At 39.1% G+C, this 24,462-nt stretch overlaps 1 protein-coding gene across 1 annotated transcript in view; it reads right to left on the bottom strand.

Moving 5' to 3' along the window:
* Positions 1-9,030: 9,030 nt before the first annotated feature.
* Positions 9,031-24,462, bottom strand: part of LOC141161328 (homeobox protein engrailed-1a-like) — a 17,703-nt gene continuing 2,271 nt past the window's right edge. Inside the window, exon 2 of the mRNA XM_073646141.1 lies at positions 9,031-9,116. Within this exon, the coding sequence (XP_073502242.1) occupies positions 9,031-9,116 (86 nt within the window). The remainder of the gene's footprint in view (positions 9,117-24,462) is intronic.

Here is a 24,462-nt window from a genome sequence, read left to right as displayed (position 1 = left end):
GCTCTCAGTCTCTGTATACTGTATATATATATACCTGTGTGTACAGCCTGTTCCTGCCCTCAGTCTCTGTATACTGTATATATATATATACCTGTGTGTACAGCCTGTTCCTGCCCTCAGTCTCTGTATACTGTATATATATATACCTGTGTGTACAGCCTGTTCCTGCCCTCAGTCTCTGTATACTGTATATATATATACCTGTGTATACAGCCTGTTCCTGCTCTCAGTTTCTGTATACTGTATATATATATATACCTGTGTGTACAGCCTGTTCCTGCTCTCAGTCTCTGTATACTGTATATATATATATATACCTGTGTGTACAGCCTGTTCCTGCCCTCAGTCTCTGTATACTGTATATATATATATACCTGTGTGTACAGCCTGTTCCTGCTCTCAGTCTCTGTATACTGTATATATATATACCTGTGTGTACAGCCTGTTCCTGCTCTCAGTCTCTGTATACTGTATATATATATATACCTGTGTGTACAGCCTGTTCCTGCCCTCAGTCTCTGTATACTGTATATATATATATACCTGTGTGTACAGCCTGTTCCTGCTCTCAGTCTCTGTATACTGTATATATATTATATACCTGTGTGTACAGCCTGTTCCTGCTCTCAGTCTCTGTATACTGTATATATATATATACCTGTGTGTACAGCCTGTTCCTGCTCTCAGTCTCTGTATACTGTATATATATATACCTGTGTGTACAGCCTGTTCCTGCCCTCAGTCTCTGTATACTGTATATATATATATATACCTGTGTGTACAGCCTGTTCCTGCTCTCAGTCTCTGTATACTGTATATATATATACCTGTGTGTACAGCCTGTTCCTGCCCTCAGTCTCTGTATACTGTATATATATATACCTGTGTGTACAGCCTGTTCCTGCTCTCAGTCTCTGTATACTGTATATATATATACCTGTGTGTACAGCCTGTTCCTGCTCTCAGTCTCTGTATACTGTATATATATATATACCTGTGTGTACAGCCTGTTCCTGCTCTCAGTCTCTGTATACTGTATATATATATATACCTGTGTGTACAGCCTGTTCCTGCTCTCAGTCTCTGTATACTGTATATATATATACCTGTGTGTACAGCCTGTTCCTGCTCTCAGTCTCTGTATACTGTATATATATATACCTGTGTGTACAGCCTGTTCCTGCCCTCAGTCTCTGTATACTGTATATATATATATACCTGTGTGTACAGCCTGTTCCTGCCCTCAGTCTCTGTATACTGTATATATATATATACCTGTGTGTACAGCCTGTTCCTGCTCTCAGTCTCTGTATACTGTATATATATATATACCTGTGTGTACAGCCTGTTCCTGCCCTCAGTCTCTGTATACTGTATATATATATATACCTGTGTGTACAGCCTGTTCCTGCTCTCAGTCTCTGTATACTGTATATATATATATACCTGTGTGTACAGCCTGTTCCTGCCCTCAGTCTCTGTATACTGTATATATATATATACCTGTGTGTACAGCCTGTTCCTGCCTCAGTCTCTGTATACTGTATATATATATATACCTGTGTGTACAGCCTGTTCCTGCCCTCAGTCTCTGTATACTGTATATATATATATACCTGTGTGTACAGCCTGTTCCTGCCTCTCAGTCTCTGTATACTGTATATATATATATACCTGTGTGTACAGCCTGTTCCTGCTCTCAGTCTCTGTATACTGTATATATATATACCTGTGTGTACAGCCTGTTCCTGCCCTCAGTCTCTGTATACTGTATATATATATATACCTGTGTGTACAGCCTGTTCCTGCCTCAGTCTCTGTATACTGTATATATATATACCTGTGTGTACAGCCTGTTCCTGCCCTCAGTCTCTGTATACTGTATATATATATATACCTGTGTGTACAGCCTGTTCCTGCTCTCAGTCTCTGTATACTGTATATATATATAACCTGTGTGTACAGCCTGTTCCTGCCCTCAGTCTCTGTATACTGTATATATATATATACCTGTGTGTACAGCCTGTTCCTGCTCTCAGTCTCTGTATACTGTATATATATATATACCTGTGTGTACAGCCTGTTCCTGCTCTCAGTCTCTGTATACTGTATATATATATATACCTGTGTGTACAGCCTGTTCCTGCCCTCAGTCTCTGTATACTGTATATATATATATACCTCTGTGTACAGCCTGTTCCTGCCCTCAGTCTCTGTATACTGTATATATATATATACCTGTGTGTACAGCCTGTTCCTGCCCTCAGTCTCTGTATACTGTATATATATATATACCTGTGTGTACAGCCTGTTCCTGCTCTCAGTCTCTGTATACTGTATATATATATATACCTGTGTGTACAGCCTGTTCCTGCCCTCAGTCTCTGTATACTGTATATATATATATACCTGTGTGTACAGCCTGTTCCTGCCCTCAGTCTCTGTATACTGTATATATATATATACCTGTGTGTACAGCCTGTTCCTGCCCTCAGTCTCTGTATACTGTATATATATATATACCTGTGTGTACAGCCTGTTCCTGCTCTCAGTCTCTGTATACTGTATATATATATATACCTGTGTGTACAGCCTGTTCCTGCCCTCAGTCTCTGTATACTGTATATATATATATACCTGTGTGTACAGCCTGTTCCTGCCCTCAGTCTCTGTATACTGTATATATATATATACCTGTGTGTACAGCCTGTTCCTGCCCTCAGTCTCTGTATACTGTATATATATATATACCTGTGTGTACAGCCTGTTCCTGCTCTCAGTCTCTGTATACTGTATATATATATACCTGTGTGTACAGCCTGTTCCTGCCCTCAGTCTCTGTATACTGTATATATATATATACCTGTGTGTACAGCCTGTTCCTGCTCTCAGTCTCTGTATACTGTATATATATATACCTGTGTGTACAGCCTGTTCCTGCTCTCAGTCTCTGTATACTGTATATATATATACCTGTGTGTACAGCCTGTTCCTGCTCTCAGTCTCTGTATACTGTATATATATATACCTGTGTGTACAGCCTGTTCCTGCCCTCAGTCTCTGTATACTGTATATATATATATACCTGTGTGTACAGCCTGTTCCTGCTCTCAGTCTCTGTATACTGTATATATATATATACCTGTGTGTACAGCCTGTTCCTGCCCTCAGTCTCTGTATACTGTATATATATATATACCTGTGTGTACAGCCTGTTCCTGCCCTCAGTCTCTGTATACTGTATATATATATATACCTGTGTGTACAGCCTGTTCCTGCCCTCAGTCTCTGTATACTGTATATATATATATACCTGTGTGTACAGCCTGTTCCTGCCCTCAGTCTCTGTATACTGTATATATATATATATATACCTGTGTGTACAGCCTGTTCCTGCCCTCAGTCTCTGTATACTGTATATATATATATACCTGTGTGTACAGCCTGTTCCTGCCCTCAGTCTCTGTATACTGTATATATATATATACCTGTGTGTACAGCCTGTTCCTGCCCTCAGTCTCTGTATACTGTATATATATATACCTGTGTGTACAGCCTGTTCCTGCCCTCAGTCTCTGTATACTGTATATATATATATACCTGTGTGTACAGCCTGTTCCTGCCCTCAGTCTCTGTATACTGTATATATATATATACCTGTGTGTACAGCCTGTTCCTGCCCTCAGTCTCTGTATACTGTATATATATATATACCTGTGTGTACAGCCTGTTCCTGCCCTCAGTCTCTGTATACTGTATATATATATATACCTGTGTGTACAGCCTGTTCCTGCCCTCAGTCTCTGTATACTGTATATATATATATACCTGTGTGTACAGCCTGTTCCTGCCCTCAGTCTCTGTATACTGTATATATATATACCTGTGTGTACAGCCTGTTCCTGCTCTCAGTCTCTGTATACTGTATATATATATATACCTGTGTGTACAGCCTGTTCCTGCCCTCAGTCTCTGTATACTGTATATATATATATACCTGTGTGTACAGCCTGTTCCTGCCCTCAGTCTCTGTATACTGTATATATATATACCTGTGTGTACAGCCTGTTCCTGCTCTCAGTCTCTGTATACTGTATATATATATACCTGTGTGTACAGCCTGTTCCTGCCCTCAGTCTCTGTATACTGTATATATATATATACCTGTGTGTACAGCCTGTTCCTGCCCTCAGTCTCTGTATACTGTATATATATATACCTGTGTGTACAGCCTGTTCCTGCTCTCAGTCTCTGTATACTGTATATATATATATACCTGTGTGTACAGCCTGTTCCTGCCCTCAGTCTCTGTATACTGTATATATATATATACCTGTGTGTACAGCCTGTTCCTGCTCTCAGTCTCTGTATACTGTATATATATATATACCTGTGTGTACAGCCTGTTCCTGCCCTCAGTCTCTGTATACTGTATATATATATACCTGTGTGTACAGCCTGTTCCTGCTCTCAGTCTCTGTATACTGTATATATATATATACCTGTGTGTACAGCCTGTTCCTGCCCTCAGTCTCTGTATACTGTATATATATATACCTGTGTGTACAGCCTGTTCCTGCCCTCAGTCTCTGTATACTGTATATATATATACCTGTGTGTACAGCCTGTTCCTGCTCTCAGTCTCTGTATACTGTATATATATATATACCTGTGTGTACAGCCTGTTCCTGCCCTCAGTCTCTGTATACTGTATATATATATACCTGTGTGTACAGCCTGTTCCTGCTCTCAGTCTCTGTATACTGTATATATATATACCTGTGTGTACAGCCTGTTCCTGCCCTCAGTCTCTGTATACTGTATATATATATACACCTGTGTGTACAGCCTGTTCCTGCCCTCAGTCTCTGTATACTGTATATATATATACCTGTGTGTACAGCCTGTTCCTGCTCTCAGTCTCTGTATACTGTATATATATATACACCTGTGTGTACAGCCTGTTCCTGCCCTCAGTCTCTGTATACTGTATATATATATATACCTGTGTGTACAGCCTGTTCCTGCTCTCAGTCTCTGTATACTGTATATATATATATACCTGTGTGTACAGCCTGTTCCTGCTCTCAGTCTCTGTATACTGTATATATATATATACCTGTGTGTACAGCCTGTTCCTGCTCTCAGTCTCTGTATACTGTATATATATATATACCTGTGTGTACAGCCTGTTCCTGCCCTCAGTCTCTGTATACTGTATATATATATACCTGTGTGTACAGCCTGTTCCTGCCCTCAGTCTCTGTATACTGTATATATATATACCTGTGTGTACAGCCTGTTCCTGCCCTCAGTCTCTGTATACTGTATATATATATACCTGTGTGTACAGCCTGTTCCTGCTCTCAGTCTCTGTATACTGTATATATATATACACCTGTGTGTACAGCCTGTTCCTGCCCTCAGTCTCTGTATACTGTATATATATATATACCTGTGTGTACAGCCTGTTCCTGCCCTCAGTCTCTGTATACTGTATATATATATATACCTGTGTGTACAGCCTGTTCCTGCCCTCAGTCTCTGTATACTGTATATATATATACCTGTGTGTACAGCCTGTTCCTGCTCTCAGTCTCTGTATACTGTATATATATATATATACCTGTGTGTACAGCCTGTTCCTGCCCTCAGTCTCTGTATACTGTATATATATATACCTGTGTGTACAGCCTGTTCCTGCTCTCAGTCTCTGTATACTGTATATATATATATATACCTGTGTGTACAGCCTGTTCCTGCTCTCAGTCTCTGTATACTGTATATATATATACACCTGTGTGTACAGCCTGTTCCTGCCCAGTCTCTGTATACTGTATATATATATACCTGTGTGTACAGCCTGTTCCTGCTCTCAGTCTCTGTATACTGTATATATATATATATACCTGTGTGTACAGCCTGTTCCTGCCCTCAGTCTCTGTATACTGTATATATATATACCTGTGTGTACAGCCTGTTCCTGCTCTCAGTCTCTGTATACTGTATATATATATATACCTGTGTGTACAGCCTGTTCCTGCCCTCAGTCTCTGTATACTGTATATATATATACACCTGTGTGTACAGCCTGTTCCTGCTCTCAGTCTCTGTATACTGTATATATATATACCTGTGTGTACAGCCTGTTCCTGCTCTCAGTCTCTGTATACTGTATATATATATATACCTGTGTGTACAGCCTGTTCCTGCCCTCAGTCTCTGTATACTGTATATATATATATACCTGTGTGTACAGCCTGTTCCTGCCCTCAGTCTCTGTATACTGTATATATATATATACCTGTGTGTACAGCCTGTTCCTGCCCTCAGTCTCTGTATACTGTATATATATATATACCTGTGTGTACAGCCTGTTCCTGCTCTCAGTCTCTGTATACTGTATATATATATATACCTGTGTGTACAGCCTGTTCCTGCCCTCAGTCTCTGTATACTATATATATATATATATATACCTGTGTGTACAGCCTGTTCCTGTCCTCAGTCTCTGTATACTGTATATATATATATACCTGTGTGTACAGCCTGTTCCTGCTCTCAGTCTCTGTATACTGTATATATATATATACCTGTGTGTACAGCCTGTTCCTGCTCTCAGTCTCTGTATACTGTATATATATATACCTGTGTGTACAGCCTGTTCCTGCTCTCAGTCTCTGTATACTGTATATATATATACCTGTGTGTACAGCCTGTTCCTGCCCTCAGTCTCTGTATACTGTATATATATATACCTGTGTGTACAGCCTGTTCCTGCCCTCAGTCTCTGTATACTGTATATATATATATACCTGTGTGTACAGCCTGTTCCTGCTCTCAGTCTCTGTATACTGTATATATATATACCTGTGTGTACAGCCTGTTCCTGTCCTCAGTCTCTGTATACTGTATATATATATATACCTGTGTGTACAGCCTGTTCCTGTCCTCAGTCTCTGTATACTGTATATATATATACCTGTGTGTACAGCCTGTTCCTGCTCTCAGTCTCTGTATACTGTATATATATATATACCTGTGTGTACAGCCTGTTCCTGCCCTCAGTCTCTGTATACTGTATATATATATATATACCTGTGTGTACAGCCTGTTCCTGCTCTCAGTCTCTGTATACTGTATATATATATATACCTGTGTGTACAGCCTGTTCCTGCCATCAGTCTCTGTATACTGTATATATATATATACCTGTGTGTACAGCCTGTTCCTGCCCTCAGTCTCTGTATACTGTATATATATATATACCTGTGTGTACAGCCTGTTCCTGCTCTCAGTCTCTGTATACTGTATATATATATATACCTGTGTGTACAGCCTGTTCCTGCCCTCAGTCTCTGTATACTGTATATATATATATACCTGTGTGTACAGCCTGTTCCTGCCCTCAGTCTCTGTATACTATATATATATATATACCTGTGTGTACAGCCTGTTCCTGCCCTCAGTCTCTGTATACTGTATATATATATATATACACCTGTGTGTACAGCCTGTTCCTGCCATCAGTCTCTGTATACTGTATATATATATATACCTGTGTGTACAGCCTGTTCCTGCCCTCAGTCTCTGTATACTGTATATATATATATACCTGTGTGTACAGCCTGTTCCTGCTCTCAGTCTCTGTATACTGTATATATATATATACCTGTGTGTACAGCCTGTTCCTGCTCTCAGTCTCTGTATACTGTATATATATATATATACACCTGTGTGTACAGCCTGTTCCTGCCCTCAGTCTCTGTATACTGTATATATATATATACCTGTGTGTACAGCCTGTTCCTGCTCTCAGTCTCTGTATACTGTATATATATATATACCTGTGTGTACAGCCTGTTCCTGCCCTCAGTCTCTGTATACTGTATATATATATACCTGTGTGTACAGCCTGTTCCTGCCCTCAGTCTCTGTATACTGTATATATATATATACCTGTGTGTACAGCCTGTTCCTGCCCTCAGTCTCTGTATACTGTATATATAAATATACCTGTGTGTACAGCCTGTTCCTGCTCTCAGTCTCTGTATACTGTATATATATATATACCTGTGTGTACAGCCTGTTCCTGCCCTCAGTCTCTGTATACTGTATATATATATATACCTGTGTGTACAGCCTGTTCCTGTCCTCAGTCTCTGTATACTGTATATATATATATATATACCTGTGTGTACAGCCTGTTCCTGCTCTCAGTCTCTGTATACTGTATATATATATATATATACCTGTGTGTACAGCCTGTTCCTGCCCTCAGTCTCTGTATACTGTATATATATATACCTGTGTGTACAGCCTGTTCCTGCCCTCAGTCTCTGTATACTGTATATATATATATACCTGTGTGTACAGCCTGTTCCTGCCCTCAGTCTCTGTATACTGTATATATATATACCTGTGTGTACAGCCTGTTCCTGCCCTCAGTCTCTGTATACTGTATATATATATATACCTGTGTGTACAGCCTGTTCCTGCTCTCAGTCTCTGTATACTGTATATATATATATACCTGTGTGTACAGCCTGTTCCTGCCCTCAGTCTCTGTATACTGTATATATATATACCTGTGTGTACAGCCTGTTCCTGCCCTCAGTCTCTGTATACTGTATATATATATATACCTTTGTGTACAGCCTGTTCCTGCCCTCAGTCTCTGTATACTGTATATATATATACCTGTGTGTACAGCCTGTTCCTGCCCTCAGTCTCTGTATACTGTATATATATATACCTGTGTGTACAGCCTGTTCCTGCCCTCAGTCTCTGTATACTGTATATATATATATACCTGTGTGTACAGCCTGTTCCTGCCCTCAGTCTCTGTATACTGTATATATATATATACCTGTGTGTACAGCCTGTTCCTGCCCTCAGTCTCTGTATACTGTATATATATATATACCTGTGTGTACAGCCTGTTCCTGCCCTCAGTCTCTGTATACTGTATATATATATATATACCCGGTATAACGCCCAGGATTTGTCTATGCCGCTGGGGAGACGTATCTATACGGGACTGGACCGCACACAGCCCCGACTGCTCCTTGGTTCCCGATACTTGTCGGAGCCGATCTGGTTGTGTCTCTTCGGCCCTTAAAATACATTAAAAATCCACATAAACAGCGGCAGATCCAAGCAGACAGATTCCCCGGGGTGCTCTCCAGATTACAGCCAGAGAAGTGATCGAGTCCAGGAGAGCGACCACAACCACATCGGACAGAAAAATAGCTCTCATCGTATATATGTATACACAGGCAGGATCCATCATCTGAGGACAACAATCGATGTCTGCAAGATTAGTGGGAAAATTCTATTGTATTAATATGAACGAGACGTGATTCCTACATAGATCGGCTGGAATAAAAGATCACAATATAGATCGGCAGGAATAAAGGATCATAATATAGATCGGCAGTAATAAATGATCACAATGTAGATCGGCCAGAATAAATAATCACAATATAGATCGGCCAGAATAAAGGATCACAATATAGATTGGCAGGAATAAAGGATCACAATATAGATCGGCAGGAATAAATGATCACAATATAGATCGGCCAGAATAAATGATCACAATATAGGTCGGCAGGAATAAATGATCACAATATAGATCGGCAGGAATAAATGATCACAATATAGATCGGCCAGAATAAATGATCACAATATAGATCGGCAAGAATAAATGATCACAATGTAGATCGGCCAGAATAAATTATCACAATGTAGATCGGCCGGAATAAATGATCACAACATAGATCGGCAAAAGTAAATGATCACAATGTAGATCGGCAGGAATAAATGATCACAATATAGATCGGCCAGAATAAATGATCACAATGTAGATCGGCAGGAATAAATGATCACAATATAGATCGGCCAGAATAAATTATCACAATGTAGATCGGCTGGAATAAATGATCACAATATAGATCGGCCAGAATAAATTATCACAATGTAGATCGGCAGGAATAAATGATCACAATGTAGATCGGCAGGAATAAATGATCACAATGTAGATCGGCCAGAATAAATGATCACAATATAGATCGGCCAGAATAAATGATCACAATGTAGATCGACAGGAATAAATGATCACAATGTAGATCGGCCAGAATAAATGATCACAATGTAGATCGGCAGGAATAAATGATCACAATATAGATCGGCCAGAATAAATGATCACAATATAGATCGGCAAAAGTAAATGATCACAATGTAGATCGGCAGGAATAAATGATCACAATGTAGATCGGCTGGAATAAATGATCACAATGTAGATCGGCAGGAATAAATTATTACAATGTAGATCGGCAGGAATAAATGATCACAATATAGATCGGCCAGAATAAATGATCACAATATAGATCGGCCAGAATAAATGATCACAATATAGATCGGCAGGAATAAATGATCACAATGTAGATCGGCCAGAATAAATGATCACAATGTAGATCGGCAGGAATAAATGATCACAATGTAGATCGGCCAGAATAAATGATCACAATGTAGATCGGCAGGAATAAATGATCACAATATAGATCGGCAAAAGTAAATGATCACAATGTAGATCGGCAGGAATAAATGATCACAATGTAGATCGGCTGGAATAAATGATCACAATGTAGATCGGCAGGAATAAATGATCACAATGTAGATCGGCAAGAATAAATGATCACAATATAGATCGGCAGGAATAAATGATCACAATGTAGATCGGCTGGAATAAATGATCACAATGTAGATCGGCAGGAATAAATTATCACAATATAGATCGGCAAGAATAAATGATCACAATATAGATCGGCAGGAATAAATGATCACAATATAGATCGGCCAGAATAAATGATCACAATGTAGATCGGCCAGAATAAATGATCACAATATAGATCGACAAGAATAAATGATCACAATGTAGATCGGCCAGAATAAATGATCACAATATAGATCGACAAGAATAAATGATCACAATGTAGATCGGCCAGAATAAATGATCACAATGTAGATCGGCAAGAATAAATGATCACAATGTAGATCGACAAGAATAAATGATCACAATATAGATCGGCCAGAATAAATGATCACAATATAGATCGGCCAGAATAAATGATCACAATGTAGATCAACAGGAATAAATGATCACAATATAGATCGGCCAGAATAAATGATCACAATGTAGATCAACAGGAATAAATGATCACAATGTAGATCGGCAGGAATAAATGATCACAATGTAGATCGGCCAGAATAAATGATCACAATGTAGATCGGCAAGAATAAATGATCACAATGTAGATCGACAAGAATAAATGATCACAATGTAGATCGGCAGGAATAAATGATCACAATGTAGATCGGCCAGAATAAATGATCACAATGTAGATCGGCAAGAATAAATGATCACAATGTAGATCGGCAAGAATAAATGATCACAATATAGATCGGCAGGAATAAATGATCACAATGTAGATCGGCCAGAATAAATGATCACAATGTAGATCGACAAGAATAAATGATCACAATGTAGATCGACAAGAATAAACGATCACAATATAGATCGGCCAGAATAAATGATCACAATGTAGATCAACAGGAATAAATGATCACAATATAGATCGGCCAGAATAAATGATCACAATGTAGATCGGCCAGAATAAATGATCACAATGTAGATCGGCAAGAATAAATGATCACAATATAGATCGGCCGGAATAAATGATCACAATATAGATCGGCCAGAATAAATTATCACAATGTAGATCGGCAAGAATAAATGATCACAATGTAGATCGGCCGGAATAAATGGTCACAATATAGATCGGCCAGAATAAATGATCACAATGTAGATCGGCCAGAATAAATTATCACAATGTAGATCGGCCGGAATAAATGGTCACAATATAAATCGGCCAGAATAAATTACCACAATGTAGATCGGCAGGAATAAAGGATCACAATATAGATCGGCCAGAATAAATTATCACAATGTAGATCGGCCGGAATAAATGGTCACAATATAGATCGACAGGAATAAATGATCACAATATAGATCGGCACGAATAAATGATCACAATATAGATCGGCCAGAATATGTGATCATAATGTAGATCGGTAGGAATAAAGGATCACAATATAGATCGGCAGGAATAAAGGATCACAATAAACATCGGCCATAATAAATGGTCACAATGTAGATCGGCAGGAATAAATGATCATAATATAGATCGGCAGGATTAAATGATCACAATATAGATCGGCATGATTAAATGATCACAATATAGATCGGCCAGAATAAATGATCACAATATAGATCGGCCGGAATAAATGATCACAATGTAGATCGGCCATAATAAATGGTCACAATATAGATCGACAGGAATAAAGGATCACAATGTAGATCGGCAAGAATAAATGATCACAATGTAGATCGATCAGAATAAATGATCACAATATAGATCGGCCGGAATAGGTGATCACAATATAGATCGGCCAGAATAAGTGTTCACAATATAGATCTGCTGGAATAAATGGTCACAATATAGATCTGCTGGAATAAATGGTCACAATATAGATCGGCAGGAATAAATGATCACAATATAGATCGGCCAGAATAAATGATCACAATGTAGATCTGCTGGAATAAATGGTCACAACATAGATCGGCAGGAATAAATGATCACAATATAGATCGGCAGGAATAAATGATCACAATGTAGATCTGCTGGAATAAATGATCACAATATAGATCTGCTGGAATAAATGATCACAATATAGATCGGCAGGAATAAATGATCACAATATAGATCGGCAGGAATAAATGATCACAATATAGATAGGCAGGAATAAATGATCACAATATAGATCGGCCAGAATAAATTATCACAATATAGATCGGCAAGAATAAATGATCACAATGTAGATCTGCTGGAATAAATGATCACAATATAGATCTGCTGGAATAAATGATCACAATATAGATCGGCAGGAATAAATGATCACAATGTAGATCTGCTGGAATAAATGATCACAATGTAGATCTGCTGGAATAAATGATCACAATATAGATCTGCTGGAATAAATGATCACAATATAGATCGGCAGGAATAAATGATCACAATGTAGATCTGCAGGAATAAATGATCACAATATAGATCTGCTGGAATAAATGATCACAATATAGATCTGCTGGAATAAATGATCACAATATAGATCGGCAGGAATAAATGATCACAATGTAGATCTGCAGGAATAAATGATCACAATATAGATCTGCTGGAATAAATGATCACAATATAGATCGGCAGGAATAAATGATCACAATATAGATCGGCAGGAATAAATGATCACAATATAGATAGGCAGGAATAAATGATCACAATATAGATCGGCCAGAATAAATGATCACAATATAGATCGGAATCAATAAATGATCACAATATAGATCGGCAGCAATAAATGATCACAATATAGATCGGCAAAAATAAATGATCACAATAAAGATCAGCAATAAATGATCACAATATAGATCGGCAGCAATAAATGATCACAATATAGATCGGCAAAAATAAATGATCACAATAAAGATCAGCAATAAATGATCACAATGTAGATCGGCAAAAAATAAATTATCACAATATAGATCGGCAGGAATAAATGATCACAATGTAGATCGGCCAGAATAAATGATCACAATAAAGATCAGCAGCAATAAATGATCACAATATGTATCGGCAGCAATAAATGATCACAATATAGATCGTCTGAAATAAATTATCACAATATAGATCGGTTGGAATAAATGATCACAATATAGATCGGCCATAATAAAAGATCACAATGTAAATCGGCTTTAATAAATGATCACAATATAGATCGGCTGGAATAAATGATCACAATATAGATCGGCTGAAATAAATTATCACAATATAGATCGGTTGGAATAAATTATCACAATATAGATCGGTCATAATAAAAGATCACAATGTAAATCGGCTTTAATAAATGATCACAATATAGATCGGCTTTAATAAATGATCACAATATAGATCGGCAGCAATAAATTATCACAATATTAATCGGCAGCAATAAATGATCACAATATAGATCGGCTGAAATAAATTATCACAATATAGATCGGTTGGAATAAATGATCACAATATAGATCGGCCATAATAAAAGATCACAATGTAAATCGGTAGCAATAAATGATCACAATATAGATCGACTGAAATAAATGATCACAATATAGATCGGCTGCAGTCGGTATGTCCAGTATATTTGGGCAGGGAGAGAGGGTTCTGATTCTGTCTCCATCTTTATATCTTGTACTTTATTCTGCGGACACGTTTATCTCCTACACGAGGTCGGTCCGTATATTGAGGCTCCGTGTGAATCGTTATAATGTGCAGGGAGGAGAACAGCAGTATATGCTGGGGTAATGTAAATGGGGAGAGCACTGGTTATGGGGTAAATGTCTGCCCCAGTGTATACTAGGGACTGCTCTATAATCATAATAATGAGGAGGAGGATGATGAGAAGAGTAGTGATGATTCCACCGATAATACGAAGACTGATAACAGCTGTGAGGATGATGGTGATGAATGCGGAGGTAACCCGCGGGGGTCACGGACCGGACCCGGATTATTATCTACATTGATGGGAATCATTTATTACAATAAACGAGGAGAAAATAACCCCAAATAATGGGGGAAATCCCCTACACATCCGGTCCATGCATTATATCCCGAGTATAACAATATAATATACTGACTCCTATAATAAATAATCAGATAATCCCCTACACATCCGGTCCATGCATTATATCCCGAGTATAACAATATAATATACTGACTCCTATAATAAATAATCAGATAATCCCCCTACACATCCGGTCCATGCATTATATCCCGAGTATAACAATATAATATACTGACTCCTATAATAAATAATCAGATAATCCCCCTACACATCCGGTCCATGCATTATATCCCGAGTATAACAATATAATATACTGACTCCTATAATAAATAATCAGATAATCCCCTACACATCCGGTCCATGCATTATATCCCGAGTATAACAATATAATATACTGACTCCTATAATAAATAATCAGATAATCCCCCTACACATCCGGTCCATGCATTATATCCCGAGTATAACAATATATTATACTGACTCCTATAATAAATAATCAGATAATCCCCCTACACATCCGGTCCATGCATTATATCCCGAGTATAACAATATAATATACTGACTCCTATAATAAATAATCAGATAATCCCCTACACATCCGGTCCATGCATTATATCCCGAGTATAACAATATATTATACTGACTCCTATAATAAATAATCAGATAATCCCCTACACATCCGGTCCATGCATTATATCCCGAGTATAACAATATATTATACTGACTCCTATAATAAATAATCAGATAATCCCCTACACATCCGGTCCATGCATTATATCCCCAGTATAACAATATATTATACTGACTCCTATAATAAATAATCAGATAATCCCCTACACATCCGGTCCATGCATTATATCCCGAGTATAACAATATATTATACTGACTCCTAGTAATAAATAATCAGATAATCCCCTACGCATCCGGTCCATGCATTATATCCCGAGTATAACAATATATTATACTGACTCCGAGTAATAAATAATCAGATAATCCCCTACACATCCGGTCCATGCATTATATCCCCAGTATAACAATATATTATACTGACTCCTATAATAAATAATCAGATAATCCCCTACACATCCGGTCCATGCATTATATCCCCAGTATAACAATATATTATACTGACTCCTATAATAAATAATCAGATAATCCCCTACACATCCGGTCCATGCATTATATCCCGAGTATAACAATATATTATACTGACTCCTATAATAAATAATCAGATAATCCCCTACACATCCGGTCCATGCATTATATCCCCAGTATAACAATATATTATACTGACTCCTATAATAAATAATCAGATAATCCCCTACACATCCGGTCCATGCATTATATCCCGAGTATAACAATATATTATACTGACTCCTAGTAATAAATAATCAGATAATCCCCTACACATCCGGTCCATGCATTATATCCCCAGTATAACAATATATTATACTGACTCCTATAATAAATAATCAGATAATCCCCTACACATCCGGTCCATGCATTATATCCCCAGTATAACAATATATTATACTGACTCCTAGTAATAAATAATCAGATAATCCCCTACACATCCGGTCCATGCATTATATCCCGAGTATAACAATATATTATACTGACTCCGAGTAATAAATAATCAGATAATCCCCTACACATCCGGTCCATGCATTATATCCCGAGTATAACAATATATTATACTGACTCCTAGTAATAAATAATCAGATAATCCCCTACACATCCGGTCCATGCATTATATCCCGAGTATAACAATATATTATACTGACTCCTATAATAAATAATCAGATAATCCCCTACACATCCGGTCCATGCATTATATCCCGAGTATAACAATATATTATACTGACTCCTAGTAATAAATAATCAGATAATCCCCTACACATCCGGTCCATGCATTATATCCCGAGTATAACAATATATTATACTGACTCCTAGTAATAAATAATCAGATAATCCCCTACACATCCGGTCCATGCATTATATCCCGAGTATAACAATATATTATACTGACTCCGAGTAATAAATAATCAGATAATCCCCTACACATCCGGTCCATGCATTATATCCCGAGTATAACAATATATTATACTGACTCCTATAATAAATAATCAGATAATCCCCTACACATCCGGTCCATGCATTATATCCCGAGTATAACAATATATTATACTGACTCCTATAATAAATAATCAGATAATCCCCTACACATCCGGTCCATGCATTATACCCCGAGTATAACAATATATTATACTGACTCCTATAATAAATAATCAGATAATCCCCCTACACATCCGGTCCATGCATTATATCCCGAGTATAACAATATATTATACTGACTCCTAGTAATAAATAATCAGATAATCCCCTACACATCCGGTCCATGCATTATATCCCGAGTATAACATGGACCGGATGTGTAGGGGATTATCTGATTATTATAGGAGTCAGTATAAGGTATTACAGGTCTGTGCTCCGCTCCCATCTTCTATGTTATAACGCTCGGCCTCGGGATCCGCTCCCCCGTTATACCGCTCACTGCGCTCCGTGAATTACAATGTAAAGAATAGAGGCAGCGGCTGGAGATTATACAGGGGATTACAGGCCGGCTACACTGCAATGTATATAGGGGAGCCGGCTACACTGCAATGTATATAGGGGAGCCGGCTACACTGCAATGTATATAGGGGAGCCGGCTACACTGCAATGTATATAGGGGAGCCGGCTATACTGCAATGTATATAGGGGAGCCGGCTACACTGCAATGTACAGTACAGACCAAAAGTTTGGACACACCTTCTCATTTAAAGATTTTTCTGTATTTTCATGACTATGACAATTGTCCATTCACACTGAAGGCATCAAAACTATGAATTACCACATGTGGAATTATATACTTACCAAAAAAGTGTGAAACAACTGACAATATGTCTTATATTCTAGGTTCTTCACAGTAGCCACCTTTTGCTTTGATGACTGCTGTGCACACTCTTGGCATTCTCTTGATGAGCTTCAAGAGGTAGTCACCGGAAATGGTCTTCACTTCACAGGTGTGCCCTGTCAGGTTTAATAACTGGGATTTCTTGCCTTATAAATGGGGTTGGGACCATCAGTTGTGTTGTGCAGAAGTCTGGTGGATACACAGCTGATAGTCCTACTGAATAGACTGTTAGAATTTGTATTATGGCAAGAAAAAAGCAGCTAAGTAAAGAAAAACGAGTGGTCATCATTACTTTAAGAAATGAAGGTCAGTCAGTCCGAAAAATTGGGAAAACTTTGAAAGTGTCCCCAAGTGCAGTTGCAAAAACCATCAAGCGCTACAAAGAAACTGGCTCACATGAGGACCGCCCCAGGAAAGGAAGACCAAGAGTCACCTCTGCTTCTGAGGATAAGTTTATCCGAGTCACCAGCCTCAGAAATCGCAGGTTAACAGCAGCTCAGATTAGAGACCAGGTCAATGCCACACAGAGTTCTAGCAGCAGACACATCTCTACAACAACTGTTAAGAGGAGACTTTGTGCAGCAGGCCTTCATGGTAAAATAGCTGCTAGGAAACCACTGCTAAGGACAGGCAACAAGCAGAAGAGACTTGTTTGGGCTAAAGAACACAAGGAATGGACATTAGACCAGTGGAAATCTGTGCTTTGGTCTGATGAGTCCAAATTTGAGATCTTTGGTTCCAACCACCGTGTCTTTGTGCGACGCAGAAAAGGTGAACGGATGGACTCTACATGCCTGGTTCCCACCGTGAAGCATGGAGGAGGAGGTGTGATGGTGTGGGGGGGCTTTGCTGGTGACACTGTTTCAAAATTGAAGGCATACTGAACCAGCATGGCTACCACAGCATCTTGCAGCGGCATGCTATTCCATCCGGTTTGCGTTTAGTTGGACCATCATTTATTTTTCAACAGGACAATGACCCCAAACACCTCCAGGCTGTGTAAGGGCTATTTGACCAAGAAGGAGAGTGATGGGGGGCTACGCCAGATGACCTGGCCTCCACAGTCACCAGACCTGAACCCAATCGAGATGGTTTGGGGTGAGCTGGACCGCAGAGTGAAGGCAAAAGGGCCAACAAGTGCTAAGCATCTCTGGGAACTCCTTCAAGATTGTTGGAAGACCATTTTCGGTGACTACCTCTTGAAGCTCATCAAGAGAATGCCAAGAGTGTGCAAAGCAGTCATCAAAGCAAAAGGGGGCTACTGTGAAGACCCTAGAATATAAGACATATTGTCAGTTGTTTCACACTTTTTTGTTAAGTATATAATTCCACATGTGGTAATTCATAGTTTTGATGCCTTCAGTGTGAATGTACCATTTTCATAGTCAGGAAAATACAGAAAAATCTTTAAATGAGAAGGTGTGTCCAAACTTTTGGTCTGTACTGTATATAGGGGAGCCGGCTATACTGCAATGTATATAGGGGAGCCGGCTATACTGCAATGTATATAGGGGAGCCGGCTACACTGCAATGTATATAGGGGAGCCGGCTATACTGCAGTGTATATAGGGGAGCCAACTACACTGCAGTGTATATAGGGGAGCCGGCTATACTGCAATGTATTTAGGGGAGCCGGCTATACTGCAATGTATATAGGGGAGCCGGCTACACTGCAATGTATATAGGGGAGCCGGCTACACTGCAATGTATATAGGGGAGCCGGCTATACTGTAGTGTATATAGGGGAGCCGGCTACACTGCAATGTATATAGGGGAGCCTTCTATACTGCAGTGTATAAAGGGAGGCGGCTATAATGCAATGTATATAGGGGAGCCGTCTATACTGCAGTGTATATAGGGGAGCCGGCTATACTGCAATGTATATAGGGGAGTTGGCTATACTGCAATGTATATAGGGGAGGCGGCTATACTGCAATGTATATAGGGGAGCCAGCTATACTGCAATGTATATAAGGGAGCCGGCTATACTGCAATGTATATAGGGGAGCCAGCTATATTGTAGTGTATATAGGGGAGCCGGCTATACTGCAATGTATATAGGGGAGCCGGCTATACTGCAATGTATATAGGGGAGCCAGGTATACTGTAGTGTATATAGGGGAGCCGGCTATACTGCAATGTATATAGGGGAGCCGGCTATACTGCAATGTATATAGGGGAGCCGGCTATACTGCAATGTATATAGGGGAGCCGGATATACTTTAGAGAACAGGAGTCATCCTGATATCGTGTAGTTTGCAATTTATAAAGTGCAGGACGATGAATATTCTTATGTATATGGGGTGTCGTGGTGTATAATGAATATTAGACATAATAATGTTCTGGGCGGATATTTGTGTCACTAATGAAAAAAACTGAACATTCAGCAAAAATGAAAATGTCAGGAAACTGGGGAGGAAGCGAGGGTACTGTGTACGGGGCAGAATTGTTATAATATACAGGGGCAGGATTGTTATAATTTACAGGAGCAGGATTGTTATAATGTACGGGGACAGGATTGTTATAATGTACGGGGACAGGATTGTTATAATATACAGGGACAGGATTGTTATAATGTACGGGGGCAGGATTGTTATAATGTACGGGGGCAGGATTGTTATAATGTACAGGGGCAGGATTGTTATAATGTACAGGGGCAGGATTGTTATAATGTACGGGGACAGGATTGTTATAATTTACAGGGGCAGGATTGTTATAATTTACAGGGGCAGGATTGTTATAATGTACGGGACAGGATTGTTATAATGTACGGGGGCAGGATTGTTATAATATACAGGGACAGGATTGTTATAATGTACGGGGACAGGATTGTTTTAATATACAGGGACAGGATTGTTATAATGTACGGGGGCAGGATTGTTATAATGTACGGGGGCAGGATTGTTATTATGTACGGGGATAGGATTGTTATTATGTACGGGGATAGGATTGTTATAATATACAGGGACAGGATTGTTATAATGTACGGGGGCAGGATTGTTATAATATACAGGGACAGGATTGTTATAATGTACGGGGGCAGGATTGTTATAATTTACAGGAGCAGGATTGTTATAATGTACGGGGGCAGGATTGTTATAATTTACAGGGGCAGGATTGTTATAATGTACGGGGACAGGATTGTTATAATGTACGGGGGCAGGATTGTTATAATGTACAGGGGCAGGATTGTTATAATGTACAGGGGCAGGAAAGTTATAATGTACAGGGGCAGGATTGTTATAATGTACAGGGGCACGATTGTTATAATGTACAGGGGCAGGATTGTTATAATGTACGGGGGCAGGATTGTTATAATGTACAGGAGTAGGATTGTTATAATTTACAGGGGCAGGATTGTTATAATGTACGGGGACAGGATTGTTATTATGTACGGGGACAGGATTGTTATAATATACAGGGACAGGATTGTTATAATATACAGGGACAGGATTGTTATAATGTACAGGGACAGGATTGTTATAATGTACAGGAGCAGGATTGTTATAATTTACAGGGGCAGGATTGTTATAATTTACAGGAGCAGGATTGTTATAATGTACGGGGGCAGGATTGTTATAATTTACAGGGGCAGGATTGTTATAATGTACAGGGACAGGATTGTTATAATGTACGGGGGCAGGATTGTTATAATGTACAGAGGCAGGATTGTTATAATGTACAGGGGCAGGAAAGTTATAATGTACAGGGGCAGGATTGTTATAATGTACAGGGGCAGGATTGTTATAATTTACAGGGGCAGGATTGTTATAATTTACAGGGGCAGGATTGTTATAATGTACAGGAGCAGGATTGTTATAATGTACGGGGACAGGATTGTTATAATGTACGGGGGCAGGATTGTTATAATATACAGGGACAGGATTGTTATAATGTACGGGGACAGGATTGTTATAATGTACAAGGGCAGGATTGTTATAATATACTGGGACAGGATTGTTATAATGTACAGGGGCAGGATTGTTATAATGTACGGGGACAGGATTGTTATAATGTACGGGGGCAGGATTGTTATAATATACAGGGACAGGATTGTTATAATGTACGGGGACAGGATTGTTATAATGTACAAGGGCAGGATTGTTATAATATACAGGGACAGGATTGTTATAATGTACAGGGGCAGGATTGTTATAATGTACAGGGGCAGGATTGTTATAATGTACAGGAGCAGGATTGTTATAATGTACGGGGACAGGATTGTTATAATGTACGGGGGCAGGATTGTTATAATATACAGGGACAGGATTGTTATAATGTACGGGGACAGGATTGTTATAATGTACAAGGGCAGGATTGTTATAATATACAGGGGCAGGATTGTTATAATGTACAGGGGCAGGATTGTTATAATGTACGGGGACAGGATTGTTATAATGTACGGGGGCAGGATTGTTATAATGTACAAGGGCAGGATTGTTATAATGTACAGGGGCAGGATTGTTATAATGTACAGGGACAGGATTGTTATAATGTACGGGGGCAGGATTGTTATAATATACAGGGACAGGATTGTTATAATGTACGGGGGCAGGATTGTTATAATGTACAGGGACAGGATTGTTATAATGTGCGGGGACAGGATTGTTATAATGTACGGGGACAGGATTGTTATAATGTACGGGGGCAGGATTGTTATAATGTACAAGGGCAGGATTGTTATAATGTACAGGGGCAGGATTGTTATAATGTACGGGGCAGGATTGTTATAATATACAGGGACAGGATTGTTATAATGTACAGGGGCAGGAATGTTATAATGTACAGGGGCAGGATTGTTATAATGTACAGGGGTAGGATTGTTATAATTTACAGGGGCAGGATTGTTATAATGTACGGGGGCAGGATTGTTATAATGTACGGGGGCAGGAATGTTATAATTTACAGGGGCAGGAATGTTATAATGTACAGGGACAGGATTGTTATAATGTACGGGGGCAGGATTGTTATAATATACAGGGACAGGATTGTTATAATGTACAGGGACAGGATTGTTATAATGTACGGGGGCAGGATTGTTATAATGTACAGGGGCAGGATTGTTATAATGTACAGGAGCAGGATTGTTATAATGTACGGGGGCAGGATTGTTATAATGTACAGGGGCAGGATTGTTATAATGTACGGGGACAGGATTGTTATAATGTACAGGGACAGGATTGTTATAATGCACAGGGGCAGGATTGTTATAATGTACAGGAGCAGGATTGTTATAATGTACGGGGGCAGGATTGTTATAATGTACAGGGGCAGGATTGTTATAATGTACAGGGGTAGGATTGTTATAATTTACAGGGGCAGGATTGTTATAATGTACGGGGGCAGGATTGTTATAATGTACGGGGGCAGGATTGTTATAATGTACGGGGCTAGGAATGTTATAATTTACAGGGGCAGGATTGTTATAATGTACGGGGGTAGGATTGTTATAATGTACGGGGGCAGGATTGTTATAATGTACAGGGGCAGGAAAGTTATAATGTACAGGGGCAGGATTGTTATAATGTACAGGGGCAGGAATGTTATAATGTACAGGGGCAGGATTGTTATAATGTACGGGGGCAGGAATGTTATAATGTACAGGGACAGGATTGTTATAATGTACAGGGTCAGGAATGTTATAATGTACAGGGGCAGGATTGTTATAATGTACAGGGGCAGGAATGTTATAATGTACAGGGACAGGATTGTTATAATGTACAGGGTCAGGAATGTTATAATGTACAGGGGCAGGATTGTTATAATTTACAGGGGCAGGATTGTTATAATGTACGAGGGCAGGATTGTTATAATGTAAAGGGTCAGGAATGTTATAATTTACAGGGGCAGGAATGTTATAATTTACAGGGGCAGGATTGCTATAATGTACAGGGACAGGATTGTTATAATGTACGGGGACAGGATTGTTATAATGTACGGGGGCAGGAATGTTATAATTTACAGGGGCAGGATTGTTATAATGTACGGGGGCAGGAATGTTATAATGTACGGGGGCAGGTTTGTCATAATTTACAGGGGCAGGATTGTTATAATATACAGTGGCAGGATTGTTATAATGTACAGGAGCAGGATTGTTATAATGTACGGGGACAGGATTGTTATAATGTACAGGGGCAGGATTGTTATAATTTACAGGGGCAGGATTGTTATAATGTACAGGGGCAGGATTGTTATAATTTACAGGGGCAGGATTGTTATAATGTACAGGGGCAGGATTGTTATAAAGTACAGGAGCAGGATTGTTATAATTTACAGGGGCAGGATTGTTATAATTTACAGGGGCAGGATTGTTATAATGTACAGGGGCAGGATTGTTATAATTTACAGGGGCAGGATTGTTATAATGTACAGGGGCAGGATTGTTATAATGTACAGGGGCAGGATTGTTATAATGTACAGGGGCAGGAATGTTATAATTTACGGGGACAGGATTGCTATAATGTACAGGGACAGGATTGTTATAATGTACGGGGACAGGATTGTTATAATGTACGGGGACAGGATTGTTATAATATATGGGGGCAGGAATGTTATAATTTACAGGGGCAGGATTGTTATAATGTACGGGGGCAGGAATGTTATAATGTACGGGGGCAGGATTGTTATAATTTACAGGGGCAGGATTGTTATAATGTACAGGGGCAGGATTGTTATAATGTACAGGGGCAGGAATGTTATAATGTACAGGGGCAGGATTGTTATAATGTACGGGGACAGAATTGTTATAATGTACAGGGGCAGGATTGTTATAATGTACAGGGGCAGGA

The sequence above is a fragment of the Phyllobates terribilis genome, unplaced genomic scaffold (genome assembly GCF_046119375.1).
Source record: "Phyllobates terribilis strain yellow unplaced genomic scaffold, ASM4611937v1 Scaffold_9__5_contigs__length_417890890, whole genome shotgun sequence".
NCBI classification, from domain to species: domain Eukaryota; kingdom Metazoa; phylum Chordata; class Amphibia; order Anura; family Dendrobatidae; genus Phyllobates; species Phyllobates terribilis.
This window is presented reverse-complemented; position numbering and strand designations above follow the sequence as displayed.